This window comes from Lemur catta, chromosome 10 (assembly GCF_020740605.2).
Source record: "Lemur catta isolate mLemCat1 chromosome 10, mLemCat1.pri, whole genome shotgun sequence".
Taxonomy (NCBI): domain Eukaryota; kingdom Metazoa; phylum Chordata; class Mammalia; order Primates; family Lemuridae; genus Lemur; species Lemur catta.
Window position 1 is genome coordinate 21455105 of NC_059137.1, and position 22925 is coordinate 21478029.

The 22925-nt window shown below is 37.9% G+C and overlaps 1 protein-coding gene across 2 annotated transcripts; it reads left to right on the forward strand.

The window, feature by feature from the left end:
* Window positions 1-3041: 3041 nt before the first annotated feature.
* On the forward strand, window positions 3042-12219 carry ZNF883 (zinc finger protein 883). Of its 2 annotated transcripts, XM_045563605.1 has the most exons (4): window positions 3042-3088; window positions 4032-4116; window positions 6619-6743; window positions 10046-12219. In XM_045563605.1, exon 4 carries the CDS (start codon window positions 10864-10866, stop codon window positions 12001-12003), a length of 1140 nt encoding a protein of 379 aa, XP_045419561.1. In that variant the 5' UTR covers window positions 3042-3088; window positions 4032-4116; window positions 6619-6743; window positions 10046-10863; the 3' UTR covers window positions 12004-12219. The 2 variants fall into 2 exon arrangements, with proteins under 2 accessions (XP_045419561.1, XP_045419562.1); XM_045563606.1 differs by lacking the exon at window positions 4032-4116 and having other exon boundaries at window positions 3075-3088.
* The last annotated feature ends 10706 nt before the right edge of the window (window positions 12220-22925 follow it).

Sequence of the window (22925 nt, forward strand, 5' to 3'; positions counted from 1 at the left end):
GTCACAATGGCAATTAAATTTCAATATGAGCTTGGAAGGGGGCAAACATTCAAAGCATAGCAATGTCCATACTTCCAAATGTGACCTATAGATTCAATGCAATCAGTATCAAAATCCAAATGGCAATTTTTACAGAAAAGAAAATCCTAGGCTGGGCATGGTGACTCAGGCCTGTAATCCTAGCACTCTGGGAGGCCAAGGAGGGAAGATGGCTTGAGGTCAGGAGTTCAAGACCAGCCTGAACAAGAGCGAGACTCTGTCTCTACCAAAAATAGAAAAAATTAGCTGGGTATGGTGGCATATGCTTGCAGTCCCAGCTACTTGGGAGACTGAGGCAGGATTGCTTGAGCCCAGGAGTTTCAGGTTGCAATGAGCTATAATCATGCCATTGCACTCTACCTGGGGCAACAGAGTGAGACTCTGTCTCAAGGAAAAAAAAAATCCTAAAATTCATTTGGAACCATAAAATACTTGAATAGCCAAAGCAATTTCAGCAAGAACAACAAAGCTGGAAATATCAAACCCCTGACATGAACACATATTTGTAAACAAAGCCACAGCAATCAAAACAGTATGTTACCAGCACAAAAACAGATATATAGATTAATAGAACAGAATTCAGAGCTTGGAAATAAACCTACACATATATGGCCAACTGATCTTTGACAAGAATGCTAAGAATACACAATGGGGAAAAGATAGTCTCTTTAATAAATGGTGATGGAGAAATTGGACCCTTATGTCACACGATATACAAAAATAAAGTCAAAATGGATTAAATATGTAAATGTAAAACCTGAAGCAATAAAACTCTTGGAAGAAACATAGAGAAAAATATTCTAGACGTTGTACTGGGCAATGGTTTATTGGATATGACATCAAAGCACAGGCAAAAAAACAAAAATAGACAAGTGGAATTACATCAAGCTGAAAAGCTTCTGTACAGCAAGGAACAACAAAATAAAAAGGCAACCAGTAGAATTGGAAAAAGTATTTTCAGACCATATATCTGATAAGGAGTTAGTATTCAAAGGGTTAAGATCCAAAAAAAACCAAGGAATTCCCATACCTCAATACCAAAAAAATAAATAACCCAATTAAAAATGGGCAAAGTACCTGCATAGGCATTTCTCCAAATAAGACATACAAATGGCCAACAGGTATATTAAAAAGTGCTCAACATCACTAATAATCAGGGAAATGCAAATCAAAACCACAATGAAATATCAACTGTTATATTTCCTTACACCTAAGATAACTATTATTAAAAAAATAGGTAACAGACAATGTACAGAAAACTAACCTTTGTACACTGTTAGTAGGAATGTAAATTGGTCCAGCCACTATGGAAATCAATATCAAGATTCCTCTAAAAATAGAATTACCATTTAATCCAGGAATCACACTTTTAAGTATATATCCAAAGGAATTGAAATCTGGATCTCAAAGAAATATCTGCATGTCCATATTTATTGCACCAGTTTTCGTAACAGCCAAGATATGGAAACGACCTAAATGTTCACTGGTGGACGAGTAAATAAAGAAAATGTGGTATATACATATAATGGAATATTATTCAGCCTTAAAAATAAGGAAATCCCTTCATCTACAACAACGTAGATGAACCTGTTGGACATTATGCTAAGTGAAATAAATCAGGCACAGAAAGACATATACTGCACGATCACACTTACATATGGAATCTAAAATAGTCAAATACATAGAAGAGAGTAAGAACGATAGTGACAGGGACTGGATGAGGGAGAAGTGGGGAGGTGTTTGTTAGAGGGAACAAATTTTCAGTTATGTAAACTAAGATCAGAACATCTGCTGTGTTATATAGGGCCTATGATTAACAATACTGTAGCATATACTTAAAAATTTGCAAAGAAGGTAGTGCTCACTGTGCTCATTGTTTCATAAAGTCTAAGAAAATAAAGAATAAAAAAAAGTGCTCTAACTACAAAAGGCAAGGGAGACAAAGGGGATGGAAACTTTTGGAAGTGATAGATAAATTTATGAGATTGATAGTGATGATGGTTTGATGGTTTCACAGGCATATTCTTATCTCCAAACACAGTTGTAACATTAAATATGTACAGCTTTTTGTATGTCAGTCATAGCTCAACAAAGTGATCTTTAAAAAGCATATATAGTTATTAATACATATAACATATGTAATTATATATAATTTGTAAGTATATGCATAAAATAGCCTATATGTTTAAATATATAATAATGAGTATCTTGGAGTGAACTTTGATTTTAATTTTGCTGGTTTTCCTTATCTGCGTTCTTTATTCTCTACAATCTATATATTCTTTCATTTAGAAAAAATTATATATGCACATTCCCTTTTAATTAAATCCATTCCTTGGACTCTATTGTCAAGAATAGATGTGGAGGAGGGAACAGATTAATCTACAAGTATATTCATCAGAGCACTATTTTCGTAGCATTAAAGTGAACATAACCTAAATTCCAGAGAAAGAAGAAAGCTAGAAAAAAATTTACCACCAAATTATAACCTCATTCTAGGTTAGAATAAATCTCTCTCTCTCTTTTTCTCTCTTTCTACACACAAACACACACACACTCTCTCTCCCGTCCATAACAAAGAATCTGGCGATACGTCACATTATTTTTAGAATACTAAAAAGTATCAATCACTGCGTTACTAGTAATTATCTCTGTAACGAAATTCAGAGTTGTTTCGTTCTTTTTTGCTAATCTGTTAAATAACAGGATATTTACAAATCATCTATTGATGTAATTTATAGGTATTACTCTTCTGTCGGGGGTAAAAGTTTGTAAACGAAAACTTGGCATCTCTTTGGATTAATAGCTGCTTATGGTAAAATAAGAAGCGCTCCCCCCCACCATTTCTTCTTTTCATTTAAACAACACGGAGAGCCCTGCGCGTCTGTAACTCGCAGAGACCCGCGACGCCCGCAGGAGCCGCGGTCGCGGCGGCCCTCGCAGCAGATCCTGGGAAACGTAGTTCCCGGCGGCCGCGTGCGCAGGCGCACTTCCTGGAGTGGGGGGTGCGGGCCGCACGACAGTGCTCGTTTAGTTTTCGGCGGAGCTGGTGAGCTCGTTCTTTCCGCTACCCTGCACCAGGGTGGGAGTTGGGGAGGGAGCTCGCGTCACACCCAGCCGTGCCGCGGGTGGCGGAGGGGCAGGAGGGGCCTGAGAGTGCATTGGCCGGGCTTGGGGGCGGGGACGGGGGAAAGACCAGGACGGGGAGGCCGGGCTGGGTGTTGGGTGCGCCTAGGGGTAGCACGCGTAGTGGTGACCTGGGCCCGCATCCGGCTCTGGGTTAGGGGGAGCCGAGCCCTGTCTGAGCACCCCAGCCTTAGTGACCAGGGGGTTGGGCTTTCTCTTCGGGTTGGAAGAACACGAGAAAAGAGCTCCTCGGGGCCTTTCTTTGACTGTATTGGGGTCAGTCGGGCAGATACTCAAACGGGGGAGTGGCAGCCACTCCAGACCTCGGTGGCAGACCTGGGAATTGCGAGAAAACTATGATCTAGGCATTTAGTGGCATTCCAGTTTAGATTTCCTGACATCCAGTTCTCTGCTCTTTCCTCTCAAACACACACCCGTCTAGAGGTAGTTTTTTGTTTGGTTTTCTTGGTAAGTTTTTAAAGCCTCCTCTCAGGAACTGTGGAATTGATTCCCTATTTTCTGTGGGCAATGAAGAGCAATTAACTGAGATGACATTTGTGAATACGCTTTGAAAAACTTTAAATGCTTTACGAGTGCTACTTATTATTAATAAAGAAGGAGAGGACTGGTGTCCTCAGTGTCACTCATCATGGTAGGTTAATGTTAGTCCCGTGTCTGGATTGTCATAGTGGACCCGTGACCAGAGACAGGAAAGCCAGTGAGTGGCCTTTCCCTTAGTATTCTCCAGGGAAGGAATCTGTCTCTCCACTCATTCTGACGTTATGTTTAGGGAGGGTGTGGGTTACAGCCCGGTAGTCAGACGGGGTTTCCATGAAGACAGTCCTGATTTCTCTTTCCTTTATCAGCTCCGCCTTCTCAGTTCTACTTGCTTAGATAAGATGGCGTTAAGAAGGAAGACCTGACCAATGGCCCCCGATTACATGGTCTTCGGTGAGCAAAACTTTTCAAGGCATTTGTACCTTAAGCTGTTAATAGGTTTAATTTCTAAAGTTATCATCTGCAGCTTGAAAAATCACATGCAATTAAGTATCCCTTGAGAACCTCTTAAATTGCTCATAATTTGTAATTTTTCTTTATACTTGACAAATAAAAATTAGATATCCTTGTGTACAACACGTTGTTTTGAAATGTGTATACATTGTAGAATGGCTAAATCAAGCTAATCAACATGCATTGCCTCACATACTTTTCATTTTTTTGTGGTGAGAACACAAACTCTACTCTCATAGCAATTCAGGAATATAGTACATTGTTATTAACAATACATTGTTATTAATGATAATTTCTATTCACATGTTATTTGTATACAACTATGCAATAATATATGTGTATTAATGTGCCCAAATATGTTCTGTAAAAGTTAAAACAAATCAGTGTGGCAAGATGCTCACTTATGAGAGGGCTGTGAGAACTGAGACTGAGGAAGCAGCAGATTCTCCCATCTCACACTTAACTTCAGACGGCATACTCCTGAGCCTGTTTGGCAAACTTTTACAAATAAAATGTACAAGTGGGTCTGTGATGCCGTTCTGATGTATTTTTCTTTCCTGAAGTATCACTTCTGTATCTAGAGAGAGAGAAGATTTTCTTTCTTTCCCTCATTGAATAAATACTCATTGAAGGTCTGCTTTTTGCCAGGTAGTACACAGAGTTCCCGCCTACACAGAGTTGGCAGTCTAGGAGGGGCACACAGGCAATAAACAAGTAAATACAAATGCTCCTCGACTCACCATGGGGTTACGTCCTGATAAACCCATCATTGAAAATGTCATAAATCCGAAATGCATTTGATACACCTAACCTGCCAAACATCATAGCTTAGCCTAGCCTACGTTAAACATGCTCCAAACACTCACAATTAGCCTACAGTTGGGCAAAATCATCTAACACAAAGCCTGTTTTATAATAAAGTGTTGAATATCTCATGTAATTTCTTAAGTACTCTACTGAATGTGTATTGCTTTCCTACCATTGTAATGTTAAAAAATCATAAGTGGAACCATTATAAATCGGGGACCATTTGTTTTTAGTGTGTCAGGTAGTGATTAATGGAGGAAACTATACCAGAGTAATAGTGTTAGGGAAGACCTGGGGCAGCTGGTATTTTACATAGGGGGCCAGAGAAGGCTTCACTGGTCGATGACATTGAGTAGAGACACCGAAAACGGGGGCATGAGCCTTGTAGATATCTGGGGATGAGAGGGGAGATTAAGTTCCCCAGCAAAGGCAACAGCACATGCCAAGGCCCCAGGGTGCAGATGTGCTTAGCCTGTGTGGGAGCATCAAGGAGGCCGCTGTGAAGAGAGGGGTGAATGAAAGCAGCACATTAGGAGTCGGGGTGAGAGGGGTAAGAGGGGTGCAGGCCACACAGGGTCATATACACCACAGCCAGGAGTTTGGCTTTTATGCTGAGTGAGAAGGGAAGACATAGAAGGGTGGTGTGGTGGTGGTTATTCTTGTTTAATCAGATTTATTGAGATACAATTTACATGTAATTTACCAATTTTCATAGGAAGATCTTGAACATAGAAGTGACATGACTTGACTTATATTTTAAAGGAACCATTTTGAATACTCTGTTGAGAAGAGATGGTAGGAGACCAAGGGCAGACATAGGGATACTGGTTAGGAAGCTAAGGCAATAATCCAAGTGAAAGACGGTTTCCTTATTTACTTCATTCTCCAACTCTTTAAGCCAACTATCTCACACTTCATTCACCCCAAAGCTCCAATTCAGATCTTTAAGTCCTTTAGCAAGAAAAAATATATAGGAAACAAATTCTAATCTTAGTTTAGCTAAGGGAATTAGCGGTATTATGCAAATGTAAAATGCTCTTAGATACCACTGTCGTATGGGTTCTAGCTCCAAGATAGAGCTCTGCCTGCTTACTGGAATAAACAGGTCTAACTAGTACTTGGTGCCAGTCTCTTTTCTCCAGATTGTATATGAAATAGGAAGGAACTACTAATGTTTGCATCTTTAGCTCTTCACTTTTATATGCTCTATTATAATCACTTTACTGCGTAAATCTATTTTTCTTGTATTGTTGCCACTAATAGGATTATAACCAAGTACCTTTCTGCCCTACCTACCTATGATATCTCTGCATCCTCTGTTATTTCTTGAATTGACTTTATATTTTACCAATATTTTGTGTGTATGTATATATATATATACACACAAACATATATTTTTTATTTTCAGTGTCTTTACAGGGAAACCTCAATATTGTTTGTGTATGCTCTCAACAGGAAAGTAGTAGACACCAAATAATGAACTTTGGGCAACTCTTGAATTTGGAATCCTTAGCCCTTTTTGAAAAACTTAATAGCCCTCCACTTTTTCATTTTCAAATGTTAGCTTTACTCTTTCTTCCATGAATGCCTCCATGACTAATCCCTTAATAAATAGGTATTTGTTTTCTATTTTAGGAACCAGCGGCATTGGAAGATGTGCCAGTGGACCACCTTGTAAGAGTGAAAACAACTACACCATTATCAGAGACATTGCATGGGAATGTGATCTTGAAAAAACTGTTATAGCCTTGTATCATTGGGTGAGTACTGTTTTATAATTACTACAGACTACAGTGACTATTTCCTCAAATGTCAGAATATATGGAATTATAGGATTTACAGGTGCTCATCTGAGACTGGGCTTTGAATTTAGGGACCAGAGATTTTTTATTTTATTTATACACAGAGACAAGATATTTCTTTTGTAACTAAACAGGTGACAGCTCTTCTTTAAAACATTGTAAAGGCTGGCACAGTGACTTATGCCTGTAATTCTAACACTTTGGGAGGCTGAGGTGGGAGGATCATTTGAGGCCAGAGTTCAAGACTAGCCTGGGCAACATAGTGAGACCCCCATCTCTACAAAATTTTTTTTTTTAAATTAGCCAGGCATGGCGGCATGTACTTGTAGTTCCAGCTATTTGGGGGGCTCAGGCAGGAGGATCACTTGAGCCCAAGGAGTTTAAGGGTGCAGTGAGCTATGATTGTGCCACTGCACTCCAGTCTGGACAACAGAATGAGACCCTGTCTCTAAAAAAAACAAAAAAATTGTAAATAGATAACCTTATTGTGTTTTCCTAGAAGGATCAACATTCCTATATCTCAGAATTCCTGAAGACTACTTAGGACACAATTGTAGGATTCATCATAAGTGCCTAAGCCCATATTCTTTGCCTAGAGTAGGCTATCAACTTTTTAATTCAAATATTATCTTCCAACTAAGAAGAACCATATTAATAGATAACAAAAGAAAAATGGAGAAATGTCACAAAATATTCAGTCAGGAAAGAATCAGATCACTAAGTAACAACCAAGAAGATAGGAATTCATCGGTAAATAAAGTGCATATATATATATGTAAATAAGAATACATAGGTAAATAAAATCCATATGTATATGTAAATAACAGTCCATCTATCCATTATGGTGGTGGTAGTAACAGTAGCTACCTCCTATAGCTTTGGAGATGTTGGTCCTCTGTGCAAAGCGCATTATCTGGATAAAAAACCATGTTCATCTAGTGGGAGCAATATCAAATTTATTTCTCCATACCTTTCTCCATCTTCTCGCATACCTCTTTCATCTCAGAGGAAGAGTTACCCCTCTTCCATGGTTAAACAATCTCTCCATTCTGTACTGATTCAATTCTTTTTTACTTGTTTGAGGACCTTGATTTAATGATTATTTTATAATTCACTCTCTCCCAGTTCATTAGCTCCTTTCTTTCTATTAATACTTTCAGATATTCAAAAGTTTATCTTGCTTTTAAAAGAACATGTTGCCTAACAATCATTTAATTTTTATCTACTTTCAATTTTATTCTCTCCTTTCATTACCAAACTATTCAAACTTATAGATAACAGCCTCAATTCCTATTCTGTTTTAATCTTTGGAGTTATATTCTTGTCTTCTATTCTTTTACTCAAATTGCTTTGAAGAGACTCCTAAATTCTTTCTTGATAGCAACCTGTTCTTAGTCCTTTCTGGGTTTAGACTTTCTGCTGCATTGGATATTTTGCCTTTGCTTGTGTGACATCACCAGATTCTTTTCTGTTCTGATCTCTTTTTAAGTGCTTTTTCATTAGCTTCATTTCCTCCCTGAAAAAAATATGTGTGCCTTTAAAGTTTATTTTCTACTTGTTTATTTTTTATCTGAAAGAATACATGCATTCTGATATCTTCAGATTGTTCTTTCATGTCTTTAACTCTGATGTAATTTTTTTCAGCCCAAATATCTCATTTGCATTCTATCCCTAGATTCCCCTGCTTAGAGTCTATCTCCACTTGAACATCCCATTTCACTTAAATTAACTTTAAACTCAGTGTGGTGAAAAGTAAAATCACCAACTTTCCCTAGGTTACTTGTCTTTCCTTCTTCAATATTTCTATCATTAGTACCACTATTCTTCTGGCTTCCTTAGCTAGAAACCATTATATCTTTATGAATCTTATTTTCTAAAAATTCCCTGTAATCTATGTCAATATTTTTGTTTCTTATTTTTTATGTCTTAGATTTACACCTATACTGAATTCTTACTAGTATTATCCTGATCCAGGCCCATATCATTTATATTACACTTTCTTGCTGAATTTGACTGTTATTCTCTTTTTATTCTTTTTAGATGGACTTAACAAATGTTTTCATCTAAAACATCACATCTAAAGCATACTTAATCATGTAACTACTCTGGCAGAAAACTTGTTTTCCTATCTCCTGCTATATGACATTGAATCTCTCTGTTTAATTATTAGGGCTTTTTATTACCAAATTCCATTTCACTTTTCTTTTCTTATTTTTACCTCTACTTTCCAAGACATATATTTCAATTAGTCTCATTGTCTTTTAGTTACATCATTTATTTTACTGTATTTTTAACTTTGATTTTACTAAGCACTTTGTTTCAATGCTGCCATTTCTTTTACCTCACCTATTGTGATATAGTAATAAATATATTTGGTCTTTGTTTCCAGTTCCTGGCGCAGAACTTTTAAAACCCTTGTAATGTCCTAAGTGATAGGAATGTCTTTTGTTATTCATAATGCACCCTTTTTGATCACACTTGAGTTCATGTTAATGAGGTGAAATATGGCAGGCCCCCTAGATGGACTCAGGAATGGTGGGTACAAGGGGACTGGAGATTAAGCTTTATAAAAACTTTTGAGCAGTGAGATTTGATGAGTTTCCAGGTTGGTGAACATATAGAAGTGCTAGGAAGATAACATGCCCAGAGAGGGCATGGAAACTGTGTGCGTCTCCCCCTGTGCCCACCTTGCCCTGTACATCTCTTCAATCTGAGTGTTCCTGTATTTTTTATAATAAACTGGTAAATGTAAGTAAAGTGTTTTCCTGAATTCTGAGCTATTCTAGTAAATAATCAAACACAATGAGAGGTTTGATTTTTACCCAGTTGGGAGGAGAGGGTTTGTGATTATCATCTGAAGTGTAGGTAGTCTTGAGCCCTTTAACTTGAGGGATATGATGCTAACTCCAGGTAGACTGTGTCAGAACTGGATTAAATTGTAGGAAGTTTAGCTAGTGTTCAGAGAGTTGGAGAATTGGTTAGTGTGGAAAAAAAAACCCCCACACATTTGAACACAGAAGTGTTCTGTGTTGAGTATGAGTATAGAAAAGACAACAGTTTGTTTTTCCTATACAGTTTGTCAGAAATGTTGTGAGTAGAGAAAGTGTATTTCCGGATTTAGCTGTACTGATTATTTTCTTCTTTAAACTTCACTGCTAATCAGAACCTATAATATATGATCTTGTGTTATCATAGCAGTGTTTTATTTATTTTTTTCTGTAACTGATGAATGAGTCTTCCTTTCCCCTTTTATATTTCAGAGAAAAGAGATAGTATCTTTTACTTAATCCTGGATACTATATCCAAAGTCAGATCATCAACTTCAAAGCAGAGAATTTCTGAAAAACAAATAATGTCTTCATATGATGTTAGCAATTTTTCAAATGATGGCTCCTAGTATCTCACATTAGAAAAACTGAAATTTGATGACCAGTTTGAGAAACACCAGGATAAACAGATTACAAGGAAAAGCAATTCAAAAGGAAGATCATGAATATAATAATTTGGGAGAAATATTTAATCTGAACTTAAACCTATTTAAACAACTGAGAGTTTTTTATAAGAAAAAGACTTTATACAGTATCCCCCCATCTGTGGAGGATATATTCCAAGGCCCCCACTGGATACCTAAAAATCATGATAGTACCAAACCCTAACTGGGTCCTTAATACCAGCTGCTAAGTGACTAATAGGAAAGTAGCTTTTATGGCATAGGTATACTGGACAAACAGATCCTGGGCAGGATGGAACAGTACAGCATGAAATTTCATCACACTACTCAGAATGGTACACAATTTAAAACTTATGAATTATTTCTGGAATTTGCCATATATTTTCAGATCACAGTTAACCACAAATAACTGAAAACTGCAGGAAGTAAAATCATGGATAAGGGCAGATTACTAAACTATGATATAAATTGTAAGAACTTAAAGCATAATTCTGCTTCAGTTGACCTTTTTTTAAAGGCTACTCATGCATTAAAAATAAACTGTTATATATAAAAACGGATGCATTTGCACCTTAAACCTTACTTATTCTGGAAACAATTTAAATGTAAAGTCATAGTTCAGTACTGATGGAATCTGAGAAGATTTGTATGCGAGAGAAACCTTATCAGTGTATTGAATGTGGGAAAGGCTACACTTGTATTGCATCCCTTACCCAGCATCAGAAAACACATATTGGAGAAAAACCTTATGAATGTAAAATATGTGGTAAATCCTTCAGCCGGAACACTAATCTTATTCAACATCAAAGAATACATACTGGAGAGAAACCTTATGAATGTAATGAATGTGGAAAATCTTTTAGTCAAAGTACTAACCTTATCCAGCATCAAAGAGTCCATACTGGGGAGAAACCTTACGAATGTAATGAATGTGAAAAAGCTTTTAGTCATAGGTCATCCCTTAGAAATCATGAGAGAATTCATACTGGAGAAAAACCCTATCCTTGTAATGAATGTGGGAAAGCCTTCAGCCATATTTCAGCCCTTACTCAACATCATAGAATTCATACTGGAAAGAAACCATATGAGTGTATTGAATGTGGGAAAACCTTCAGCCGCAGCACACATCTTATTGAACATCAGGGAATTCATTCTGGGGAGAAATCTTACCAGTGTAAGGAATGTGGAAAAGTTTTTTGCCATAGCACATCACTAATACGACATCAGAGAACTCACACAGGAGAGAAACCCTATGAATGTAATGAATGTGGGAAAGCTTTCAGTCATACCCCAGCATTCATTCAACATCAGAGAATTCATACTGGAGAGAAACCCTATGAATGTAATGAATGTGGAAAGGCCTTCAACCGGAGTGCACATCTTACTGAACACCAGAGAACCCATACTGGAGAGAAACCCTATGTTTGTAAAGAGTGTGGAAAAACCTTCAGTCGAAGTACACATCTTACTGAACATCTAAAAATTCATTCTGGTGAGAAACCCTATCAGTGTAATGAATGTCATAAACTATTTTGCTATAGAACGTCATTAATTCGGCATCAGAGGACCCATACAGGAGAGAAACCCTACCAGTGTAATGAATGTGGAAAATCCTTCAGCCTAAGCTCAGCTCTTACTAAACATAAGCGAACACATACAGGGGAGAAACCCTATCAATGTAATAAATGTGGTGATGTTTTTTGTCATAGTACGTCTTTAATTCGACATCAGAGAACTCATTTCAGAAATGAAGCCCTAGCAGAGTAATGAGTGTGGGAAAGCCTGCATTCATAGGTTATCACATACACCTGAGCACTGACAAAAGCAAGAAACCCTAGGATTGTTATGTGGCAATCCTATTTAGGCCAAACACTGATTTACTTAATATTGTACTGTTGGTACTGTGAAGAAACACTGTTCTTGTAATTAATCTTTAAAAATGTGTTATCAAGAGAAAAAGTTATAATGGAACTATTCATCCAAAACTATGGGTGGTTTTTTAAAGATATATATAGAAAATTATTTTCAGATAATTTATTATAAATGTATATGTTTGCTTATAATTTATTACAAATGTATATTTGCTTATAATAAAAGCCTTTTGAAGTACACAAAAAATTAGTAGTATGATAAAAATTACTTATTGTATATACAATCCCTTATTTTTTTTAGCAATTCCCATGTTATTCTTCAATATTCAAAGAAACACTTGTATAAAGGGTTTGAATAATAAAATTGACAAATTTGATTGATAGCCATAGACAAAAAAAAATGTTTTCTCTCACAAGATACTATGCATTATTTTCTAAGATTCATGGAATATTTTTTAAATAGATCATACATATGGCTACAAAGAAAATCACAACAAATTCTCAGAGGGAAATATTCAGATCCTCACTGATTATTTTTTTAACCACAATACAGTAAAATAAATGAACAACTAAAAGTAGCACCCCAACATTATTTAGAAATTAAAAATAATTAAATAATTTTGGGGTTAAAGAATCTAAACAGAAAAAAATGCAGTTATTAGAATATAGTAAAGCTAGAACATAAATTATTCATGTCAAGAAGACAGGAAAAGTAATAATATAAATCCAAAGAAAATAAAAGGAATGCATTAATAAAGATAAAAGCACACGTTAATGAAATATATACAAAAAGTAGGTTTTCTGAACCAATAGACAAACTTCTATCAAGTAGGAAAAAGGGGAAAAGGAGAGGGAAAAATCCAGGAATAAGAAATGGATTATAAATATAGGTAGAAGAGAACTTAAATATTTTAAGTCAATAATTAACAAATCAAATCTGGAAGTTTAATAAAATAAGTACTAAGACTTATCCTAGGACTTCTAGACTATTTCAAAAGTAGAAACTACATTAATATAAATAAAAATATATCTTAATAGAGGCTATAAAATCATTTGGTTAAATTCTACATACATTGGTGATTTTTTAAAAGTTAGAAATAGAAGTAAACTTTCTTATATTGATAAAGGACATTTATTAGTCTGTGCTTGCCAGGGGCAGAAGATAGATGATTGGCAGACATATAGATGATAGATTATTGACTGATTTACCATAAGGAAGTTGCTTACATAATTAATGGGTGATTAGAAGTCTAAGATCTACAGTCAGCAAGCTGGAGACTCAGGAGAGCTGATGATATAGTTCCAGACTGAGTCTGAAGGCCTGAGACTTCCAGAGGCCAGGAAGGCTAATGGTGTAAGTTCCAGTCTGAGGCTGCAGGCAGGCGAGGACCGATGTCCCAACTTTAAGATAGGCAGGAAAAAAATTCTTTCTTACTTGGCCTTTTATCCTATTCAGTCTTTCAATGAATTAGATGAAGCCCACCCATATTGAAGAGGGAAATTTGCTTTACTCAGTCTACTGATTCAAATGTTAACTTATCCAGAAACACCTTCACAGACATACCTAGAAATAATGTTTATGCAAATATTTGAGCACCAGAGATTTGAAGTCTCAGTCAAGTTAACACAAGAATTAATCATCCCAGGATATTTACCAGAAATCAATAAACACCATGAATAACCAGCAGCATTCTTACCAGAGACAGGAATGAGATAAATGATGTTTGATGTCACCATTATTAGTCAACATTATTCTGAAGGTCTCAGATACTTCAATTAGAGAAAAAAATAAGCTAGTATTACTTTAAAGGGAGAGAAAAACTGTCATCATTTGCGCTATGTTAGAAAGTCCCACTAGTAGTCCCAGCTACTCAGGAGGCTGAGGCAAGAGGATTACTTGAACCCAGGACACTTTCCACCCTGGAAGAGACAGTGATTTTTCCTTACTGGAATTGGCAACTACCCTGGATATGGGTTTGCCTTCACTGTCTTCATTAACTCTGGCTGTATCGCTAATTTAGAGCTTACTGAATGCCTAATTTATGGATGTGGGAGCCTACAAAATGTTGCCTCAGACCAATATACCCATTTTATGGTGAAGGAAGTGTGACAATGTGTATGATCATGAAATCCACTGGTCCTACCATATGCTATTATCACCGAGAAGTTGCCATACTAATGGTGCCTCTTTAAGACTCAGCCAAGGCATGAGTTTAGGAATGACACTCTTCAGAGTTACAGCACTATTGTCCAAATTGTGGTACATACATTGAAGCTATCGCCTAATAAATTGTTCTTTATCCACAGTAGATATGATATACAGGTCTAATAGCCAAGTGTTAAAGGAGGATTGGCTCTTCTCACCAACAGTCCCAGAGTCCCATTTGTCCTGCCCTTCTTTTCCCACAAACTTAGGCTGTGCTAGATTAAAAGTCCTGTTTCTTGGGACCTTTAATCTAGCACTGAACATGAAGCTATGGCTGCTGCCTTGTCTTTGAGTGCTTCATGTCAATAGATTAACAAGCAAAAATAAAGATACTGGTGGGTAGATGCCATTTATAAGATTGAGGAAGTTTCTTCTGACAATTTTCATATTAAATTTCCTCAAATTTTTTGTCTGCATTTATTGAAATAATCATATGGATTTTACATTTATTGTATTAATATGGTGAATTACATTGATTTTCAAATGTTAAAACAACCTTGTATTCCTAGTTTAAGCCCCACTTGGTTATAATGTGTTATGTTTTAATATACTCCTGGATTTGACTTGACATTATGTTAAGAATTTCTGCATCTATATTCATGAGGCACATTGATCTGTAATTTTCTTTCTTTCCTTCTTTCTTTCTTTCTTTCTTTCTTTCTTTCTTTCTTTCTTTCTTTCTTTCTTTCTTTCTTTCTCTTTCTTTCTTTCTTTCTTTCTTTCTTTCTTTCTTTCTTTCTTTCTTTCTTTCTCTTTTTTTGCAACATGATTGCAGGTTTTATTATTAGGATTATGCTGGCCTCCTAAAATGAAGAGAATTGTTCCCTTCTCCTTTATTGTCAGAAAGAGTTCGTATAAGATTGGTGTAACCTTTTCCTTGAGTGTTCAATAGAATTCACCAGTGAAGTTTTCTTTGTGGGATGAGTTTTTACAGCAAATTAAAATTCTCTAGTAGATGTAAGGTTATTCAGATTTTATTTTATACTGTGAGATATTTTTTAAGTTGTATTTTTAAGGAATTTGCCTATTTCATAGAAAAGATTGAATTTAACACAGAGTTTATATAATATTTAATATTTTTTATTAAACTTCTAATATCTGCAAGAATTGCTAATGATGACCCCTCTTTCATTACTGATATTGGTAGTTTGTGACCTCTCTCTTCTTAATGTAACTAGGGGCTTATCAATTTTGTTGCTATTTGAAGGAATGAACTTTTGGCTTTATTAATTTTCTCTCGTTTGTCTGTCTTCCATTTCATTCATTTCTGCTCTTATTATTAATGTACCCTTCATATATTATTTAATATATGGTATTTATATTTACTATTACATAAAATCATATTTAATACTTCTCTTTAAACATCAGATATCTTTAGAAAAATTACTATCCAACTATGGCATTGGATACAGGAGAGATTTAATCATCAGGACAGCTACAACAATTGATTACTATAAAAGAGTAGAAACTTAAGTAAACCATTGTCACTTTTTTGTGGAAAAAGTTTCTTCAAGTTCTGAAGTGTAGCATCTATAATGTCTTCCAGTTCCGAATGTTCTTCCAATTCGGAAATATCATTATTTCTATTGGCCATGGTAGAAAGGCTTTGGGACTCCATCTTCAGATAGTTCAGAAACAATAATCATTGTGTTTTGTTGAGTTTTTTCTCTTGAACTATATTGGAGCAATCTGGGTAAACAACATCTTCCTATCAGAAGGAAAATCAATATACTATACTCCTCTTTGATTCTTGAAATATGACATACTTGCTTTTCTTTCATTTTCTGGAGTTTCTGGAACACTAGACTCTTCTAGTTCTATCTAAACCAGGAGTGCTTGCCCTGCTAACTTCCCCTTCAGCATTCTCCTCCTAAGCACTAAGGAATTGGTGAAGAAGGGCCAGACTAGGAGGGTTTGGAGTTGCTTACGGATGCTTCCTCAATTTTACTCCTTTTCTCAAAGAGAAAATGGTCCAGTCTGAGAAGATTCATATTGGTAGAAGCGAACACTTTGTGGGGCCTGGTATTGAAAAGAGCTATCATCCCAGCACATGCTGGCACGTTTTCCCTTCTAAGTCCCCAGTGGAACATGTACCCTCCTACAGCAAGAGGCTCTCTGCACTATGGTTCCCCCTGCCTCAAGAAAAGATGTGCCAGAGCCTGCACTTTGACACTGAGGGGCACAAAGGGTCCAAAGAAGGGGAGCAGAGGAAGCTGCGCTGGTGGGCACCCACATACTCTATTTATTTTGAGTTTACTTTGCTCTTCGTTTGCAAGCCTCATAGGGTGAAATGTTAGGTAATTGATTTTAGATTTTTTTTCATATTGTAAGTATTTAAAACTATGAAATCCTCTAAACACTGCATTAGCTGCATCCACAAATTTTGATATAGTGTCTTCATTGTCATTTAACTGACTTCTATATTTTCCAATTTTCTTATGATTTCTTCTTTGACTCAGGCTCTAGCTGCCCATTCCCAGCTCCAGTGGGAGTCTGTGCCAAGCCCTGGATGTCTTTATCTCATGAGGACTTCAGGCCAGCCTTGTCTCCCTGCAACCCTACTGCTACGTGCTTAGCCTCAGAGGCATCTCAGTCTCCTTCCAGGAGAGATGGAGGAGCTCACGGGCCCATGCACCTACACACACACACACACACACACCCGCACACATTATCCAGGGCCTTGTGTCTTCTGCAGTGGCATCTGCTCTCCTGCCCTGGTGGAGTCCAATTCCTCTCCATTTGGTTGGACATGGTGACCCCTTCACTTTCTTTATGTGGTCTCCATATTTTTACTGGCACCTGTAGAGGTTTCTTGACTGGCCTCTGTGGCCTGCTGCCAGGGTTTGGTGAGAGCAGGCTGCAGAGAGAGGGATGCTGACCCTGTCATAGAAGTCTGAGGGAGAAGTAAGTAGACCAGGCTTCAGGTAGCTCCAGAAGCCAACAAGGGCCTCACTTCAGAATGTTTTGTCTCCACCTAATGGCCAGCAGCCTTCTACTACAACTTCCCAGAACCCTGCCTTTTCTGCAACTGGTGATTTGCCTCTCGTTTTAGCATGGAACCCGGGGTCTGGGAGATCTCTACTATTTTGGTAGGTGGGTGAGGGAGTCAACATTTAGACTCTAGGGGATTTCCATTAAAATTAAAGAAAATTTAAAAACGAACTAAATTCCCAACTCAAAAAAACTGCTAAAAATATCATTATAAAAAAAAGAAAGAAGAACAGAAATAAAGATAAAAGCAGATATTGGTGATGCATAAAACAGAAAGGCAGTAGAACTAATGTATAAATCAAAATCCTTAGTTTTGGAAAAAAATTATAAGACATTTACACAGCTACTAATTAATCAGGACAAGGGCAGGGGGAAGGAAGCAAAACTACACTAAGGAAAAATGACAATGGGCTGGATCTAAGAAGCAGGGGTGACTACTACCTAATTTGTGGGAAGTAGTGAAAAGTGAAAATACAGGAACCTGTGTTCAAAAAACAGGGGAAAAAGTACCCATAAAGTTACTAAAATATTAGGATTTTCCTTTCTGTGGCATCATCATAGCTCACTGCAACCTCAAACTCCTGGGCTTAAGTGATCTTCCCACCTCAGCCTCCTGAGCATCTGGGACTACAGGTGTGCACCACAAGAACATTTAAATGTTAATTTTTTAAATTATTAGCATAACTTTTACTTTTCATCCTTATATTGTACAATTATAACTTTAAATGCAAAATAACATTTGGCTCAAGTTATATTTTGTAGTTCATATATATATATATATATATATATATATATATGCATATGTATGTATTTCACTCTACCTGAACAGTGGAAATACTGCAGAAAACTCAGTTTTTATTTTACTTCTTGATTGTCACATATTCTACCAACACTCTCCCTTCAGCTTCCACATGAGTAAGGATTGAGAGGAAAAGGATGTGTTGCCCTATCTTTCCCTGTCCTTCTTTGTCATAATTTTCAGCACAAGTAAATATAGGGAAATAACTCTAGTGAAAAAAGATATGTCCTGGCACACTGGGAGGCCAAGGCAGGATGATTGCTTGAGGCCAGGAGTTCCAGACCAGCCTGAACAAGAGCAAGACCCCGTCTCACTAAAAACAGAAAAATTAGCCGGGCGTGGTGATGCGCCGCCTGTAGTCCCAGCTACGGGGGAGACTGAGGCAGGAGAATTGCTTGAGCCCAGAAATTTGAGGTTGCAGTGAGCTATGGTGATACCACTGTACTCTAGCCCTAGGAAACAGAGTGAGACCCTGTCTCAAAAAAAAAAAAAAAAAAAGAATGCTATTCTGATTTTGTATGTGACCTATTTTTTTTTCTTTGTAACTCTTAGCTTCTTTTCTTTTTCTTTTTTTTTTTTTCTTAGTTTCTTAGTTTCTTTACTCATTGTTCCTCATTTTGGCTTTTTTCAGTCACCAGCATGTGTCCAGGGTGTGGTGGATGGGGACGAAGCTGGGCCAGAGAGGAGCACAATACAGATGAGGAGACCACTCCAGAGTGCCTCCTGTGTGTTATGTTCATGCACAGGTTAGAGCAGAAGACTAGGAGACAGGGCTGAGACCCGATGCAGGGCCTTGAAGATTGGGTGCAGCTGTTAAAGTAAACACCCTCAAGCAGAAGATAACTAGAGGGGCTCTTAACTGCGGGCAAGAACTGGCTTCAGCTGGCATGTCAACTATCTCTGCCACTTTACACAAACTTTGGCTAATTATAATATCATTTACATTGTGGTTTTAAAATTTCTCCACCCTTGAAATCACAATGGCAATTCCAAGACAACCCTATAAAGTATAAAAATGAGAGATAACCCAATACTAGGAATTACTACCCATGTTCTTAGTAAAAGCCAACCCTTAGCCTTGAGTATTCCTCCCTTCAATTAGTGAGACATCAAAAGGCCAAAAACCACTTCCTCCTGGTACGGCTGCTCTTTTCAAGCCTACCCCGCACACGTGCGAGTTCCCTCTCTCTCTCTCTCTCTCTCTCTCTCTCTCTGTCACGTGTGTGCATGTGTACTTTCACTTTTAATTTTTAAAAAAAGCTGTTGCTTGTTTGGCTTATGTGGTGCATCCTGAAATTATTTTCCTGGTGATCACCACGAACTTGGAAAAACCTCTACTTGAAGGCTGCTAACACATAGACTCTATGCTTCTTTCCACCAACACACACTGGGCGAGGTGGTTGTGATGATTCCCACCTGGAGGAGAAACAGGGCTGCATGCCCACAAATGATCCAATTTGAACCACCTGTGGGAGGTGGGTTAATTTGTAATGGTTATTTTCCATCAGCAATTTTCAGAGGTCTTTGGCTATTTCTCTTTTGTATACAGTCAATGAAATTAAGGTTTGTAAAGCTGTAACCAATGACCATCCAGTGCCCTGAAATTATTTATTTCGTCCCTGGTGTGATCTAGGCTACTTATGTAACTCCAGAATCATAATGGAAGTAGATCTTGTTTTATTCTCGACTACTTTTGGCTTGTTCTTAGAAATAATTTTTAAAATTTTAATTAAAACTAAAACACCACCCTTTGGCATGAAAAGTAAGATTTTTGACATGCCACACAGCCAGTGTCTTACCATTTCTTTATTATTTGCCACATGTTCATTTAGCTCCTGCTTTGTGCCTGGCACTGTTCTGGGCAGTAAGGATACAGCTGGAAACAAACCAGGAAAATTCCTATGCTTGGGGAGTTTATATGCTATTCAGGGAGTTAGACAATAAACAAGTGAATAACCAATATAAAATTGCAGGGACTATGTGCTATGACAGAAAATAAAGCAGGGCCAGAGAGCGACTTTGAGGACAGCAAGCCTTGCAAAGATGTAGGAAAAACGTGTTTTAGGTAGAGAGAATAGGAATTGCAAAGGTCGTGAAATGGAAAGTTCAGGAACAGCAAAAGGTCCAGTGAAAGAGCGAGCAGCTGGGACCTGAGGTTGGACTCGGAGAAGTCAATACTGTAAGCAGCTGGGATGATTTCTATTAATAGGAGTGATGGGAAGACAATGGAGATTTTGAGCAGTGGATGAAAGCGATCTCACGTGTTTCCACTCTTATAAATTTGCTCTGGAAGCTATGTAGAAAATAGATTCCACTTGTGAACAGAAATCAATGAAACGAAGATTAGAACCAACAGCTATTGGCACATTTCTCAAATTTGTCAAAATAACAGACTTTTCAATTTTTAAAAGGGACCATAATGTGAACCAGTTCTGTACTCCGCTGAGACTCTTTAGTTAACAGTTGCAAATTACGTTTAGAGTCATACATATATAACAAAAATAAGCAACCACTTAATACTCCTGAGGACAGAAACCTCACAACGCACAGAGGAAGAACAGAAGCGCGCGGCTGCCGCAGAGCGGCTGTGCGACGCGGCGCAGCCCCGGCCAGCAGGGGGCGCCCCTGCGCCTTGCTGCACTTGCAGCCGTCGGTCCTGTCTGCCAAGCACGGGATCAGTGAGTCTTCCTGTTGGCCACCTTCAACCATCCTCACCTGCGTCCCACGCTGCTGAATGGAAAATGCAGTCATGAATTCTTCCCTTTCATCCGTGGATGAGCTGGAACAGAGAGAAGCCCGGACAGTTGCAGACATCTTGGCGAGGCTGCTGCCCTGTCTTTCTAAGGCCACCTGTTATCTCCGGGACACTAAATCAAATGGATATCTTTTTCAGTCCTTATTTTACTTATTTTACTTGACTTTTCAGCAGCATTTCACCCACCCCTTCTTTCCTTCATTTTTTATGTATTAAGTTAAGACCTAATTGAAGAAAGAACGCTCTCAAAAACATACAGTTGAGTATGCTACACCACATGCAGTAAAGCTGAATGTGACAGTCATTTAACATGGAATGTCACACAAATGGGTATTTCTCCTTGTAAAAAACGGTTTATTTAGGTGCTTTATAATAAAATGTATCATACTAGGTTTATAAATCATGTATGTGAAGGAACTGGTAGATTTTTAAACCATACATTTCAAATAAATACATTCCATATAGTCTATTCAAAAACTAGCTCAATTTCTTTTGCATTCTAAATAAAATCTAAATGTCAACATTGGAATTGATAGTAACCACGAAAAACTGACTCTGAAACTAATAATAAAATACATATTTTGAATTAATCTGTATTAAGTGGATTAAGTAGGGCAAAACCAAGAAATACCAGTTACTTCCATATAGCACACAAATAGGCACATTTTTTTTAAACTTTTTTTTTTTTGAGACAGAGTCTCACTCTGTTGCCCGGGCTAGAGTGCCGTGGTGTCAGCCTAGCTCACAGCAACCTCAAATTCCTGGGCTCAAGCGATCTTCCTGCCTCAGCCTCCCGAGTAGCTGGGACTACAGGCATGCACCATCATGCCAGGCTAGTTTTCTCTTCTGTAGAGACAGGGTCTCATTCTGTTGCCCAGGCTGGTCTTGGATTCCTGGCCTCAAGCAATCCTCCCACCTTAGCCTCCCAGATTGGTGGGATTACAGGTGTGAGCCACTGTGCCCAGCCTGGGATGACTTTTTAAACAGGTCACAAACAGAACGTCACAGTTCCTAGGTTCATTGCCGTGTGCTCAGCCCCTCCCATGATACCAGCCTCTTTCTGGTTTTGGGGGTGCAGAAGGGGACCATTAGCACAAGGCAGAAATGAGCCATAGCTTCTAACAGCCCCAGCTGGCAGCACAGGATCCTATCTCCCAATATTTCTCTCACCAGGAATGCTGTTCTCACATGCTCTTCACATCTACATACCCTCCCTAACGTTTAAGACCTACCATAAGCCCCACCGCAGCCAGGAAGCCTTCTCTGCCCCTGCCAGCTCAGTGTGTGCTAGACATTATGCTGAGGGTTTTATGCACGTCATCCCATTGAATCCCTGCAGCATTCTGGTAGGCAGGTGTAATTATCCCCATGAAGAGGAAACTAAGGCTCAGAGAGGTTAAAATCTGTCCTCATGGGTTCCAAACGGCAGAGACAGGAATGAAGCCCAGGTGTGCGTGACCCCAGAGCCTGTGCTCTTAAACACGTTCTGTGTGATGCCACCACCCCAGCAGCACCCCTTTATTATATACAATCCAGACTTGGTACCTACCCCTCAGTTGGGCCATTTCATACACTTCTAGAATCAGGTTTTTACTAAGTATGCGAAGCATTTTCCCAACTTCATTGAAGATTCATTGAAGGAAGAAATGATATCTTGTACTTCTTTTCTCTTCTGGGCCCAAGTATATATAGACTTACACATGGCGATTAAATGCTTGTTTGTTCACCGTGGGGAGACAGAAGGCTGCAATGGTTGGGTTCAGATATTACGGAAAAGGAATTAAAATGTATTGAATACCAGATGCCATACTTTAAAGACATCATTTTAGTTAATCATATGTTAATGCTTTGTGATAGGTACTGTTATCTTTGGTAGAGATAGTTTCTTTGCTTCTGGGGCTTGTAAAAATTGAGTAACTCACATAATTCCACACGCTGTGTGAGAGGTAGAACAAAGATTCTCACACATTCCATTTCCCTGTTACACCCATTCCTGCCACACATAATCGGCTTTCTGATTCCAAAGCCAGAACCACAGTTCCATCTGGTTCCAAATGGCAGCCCTTT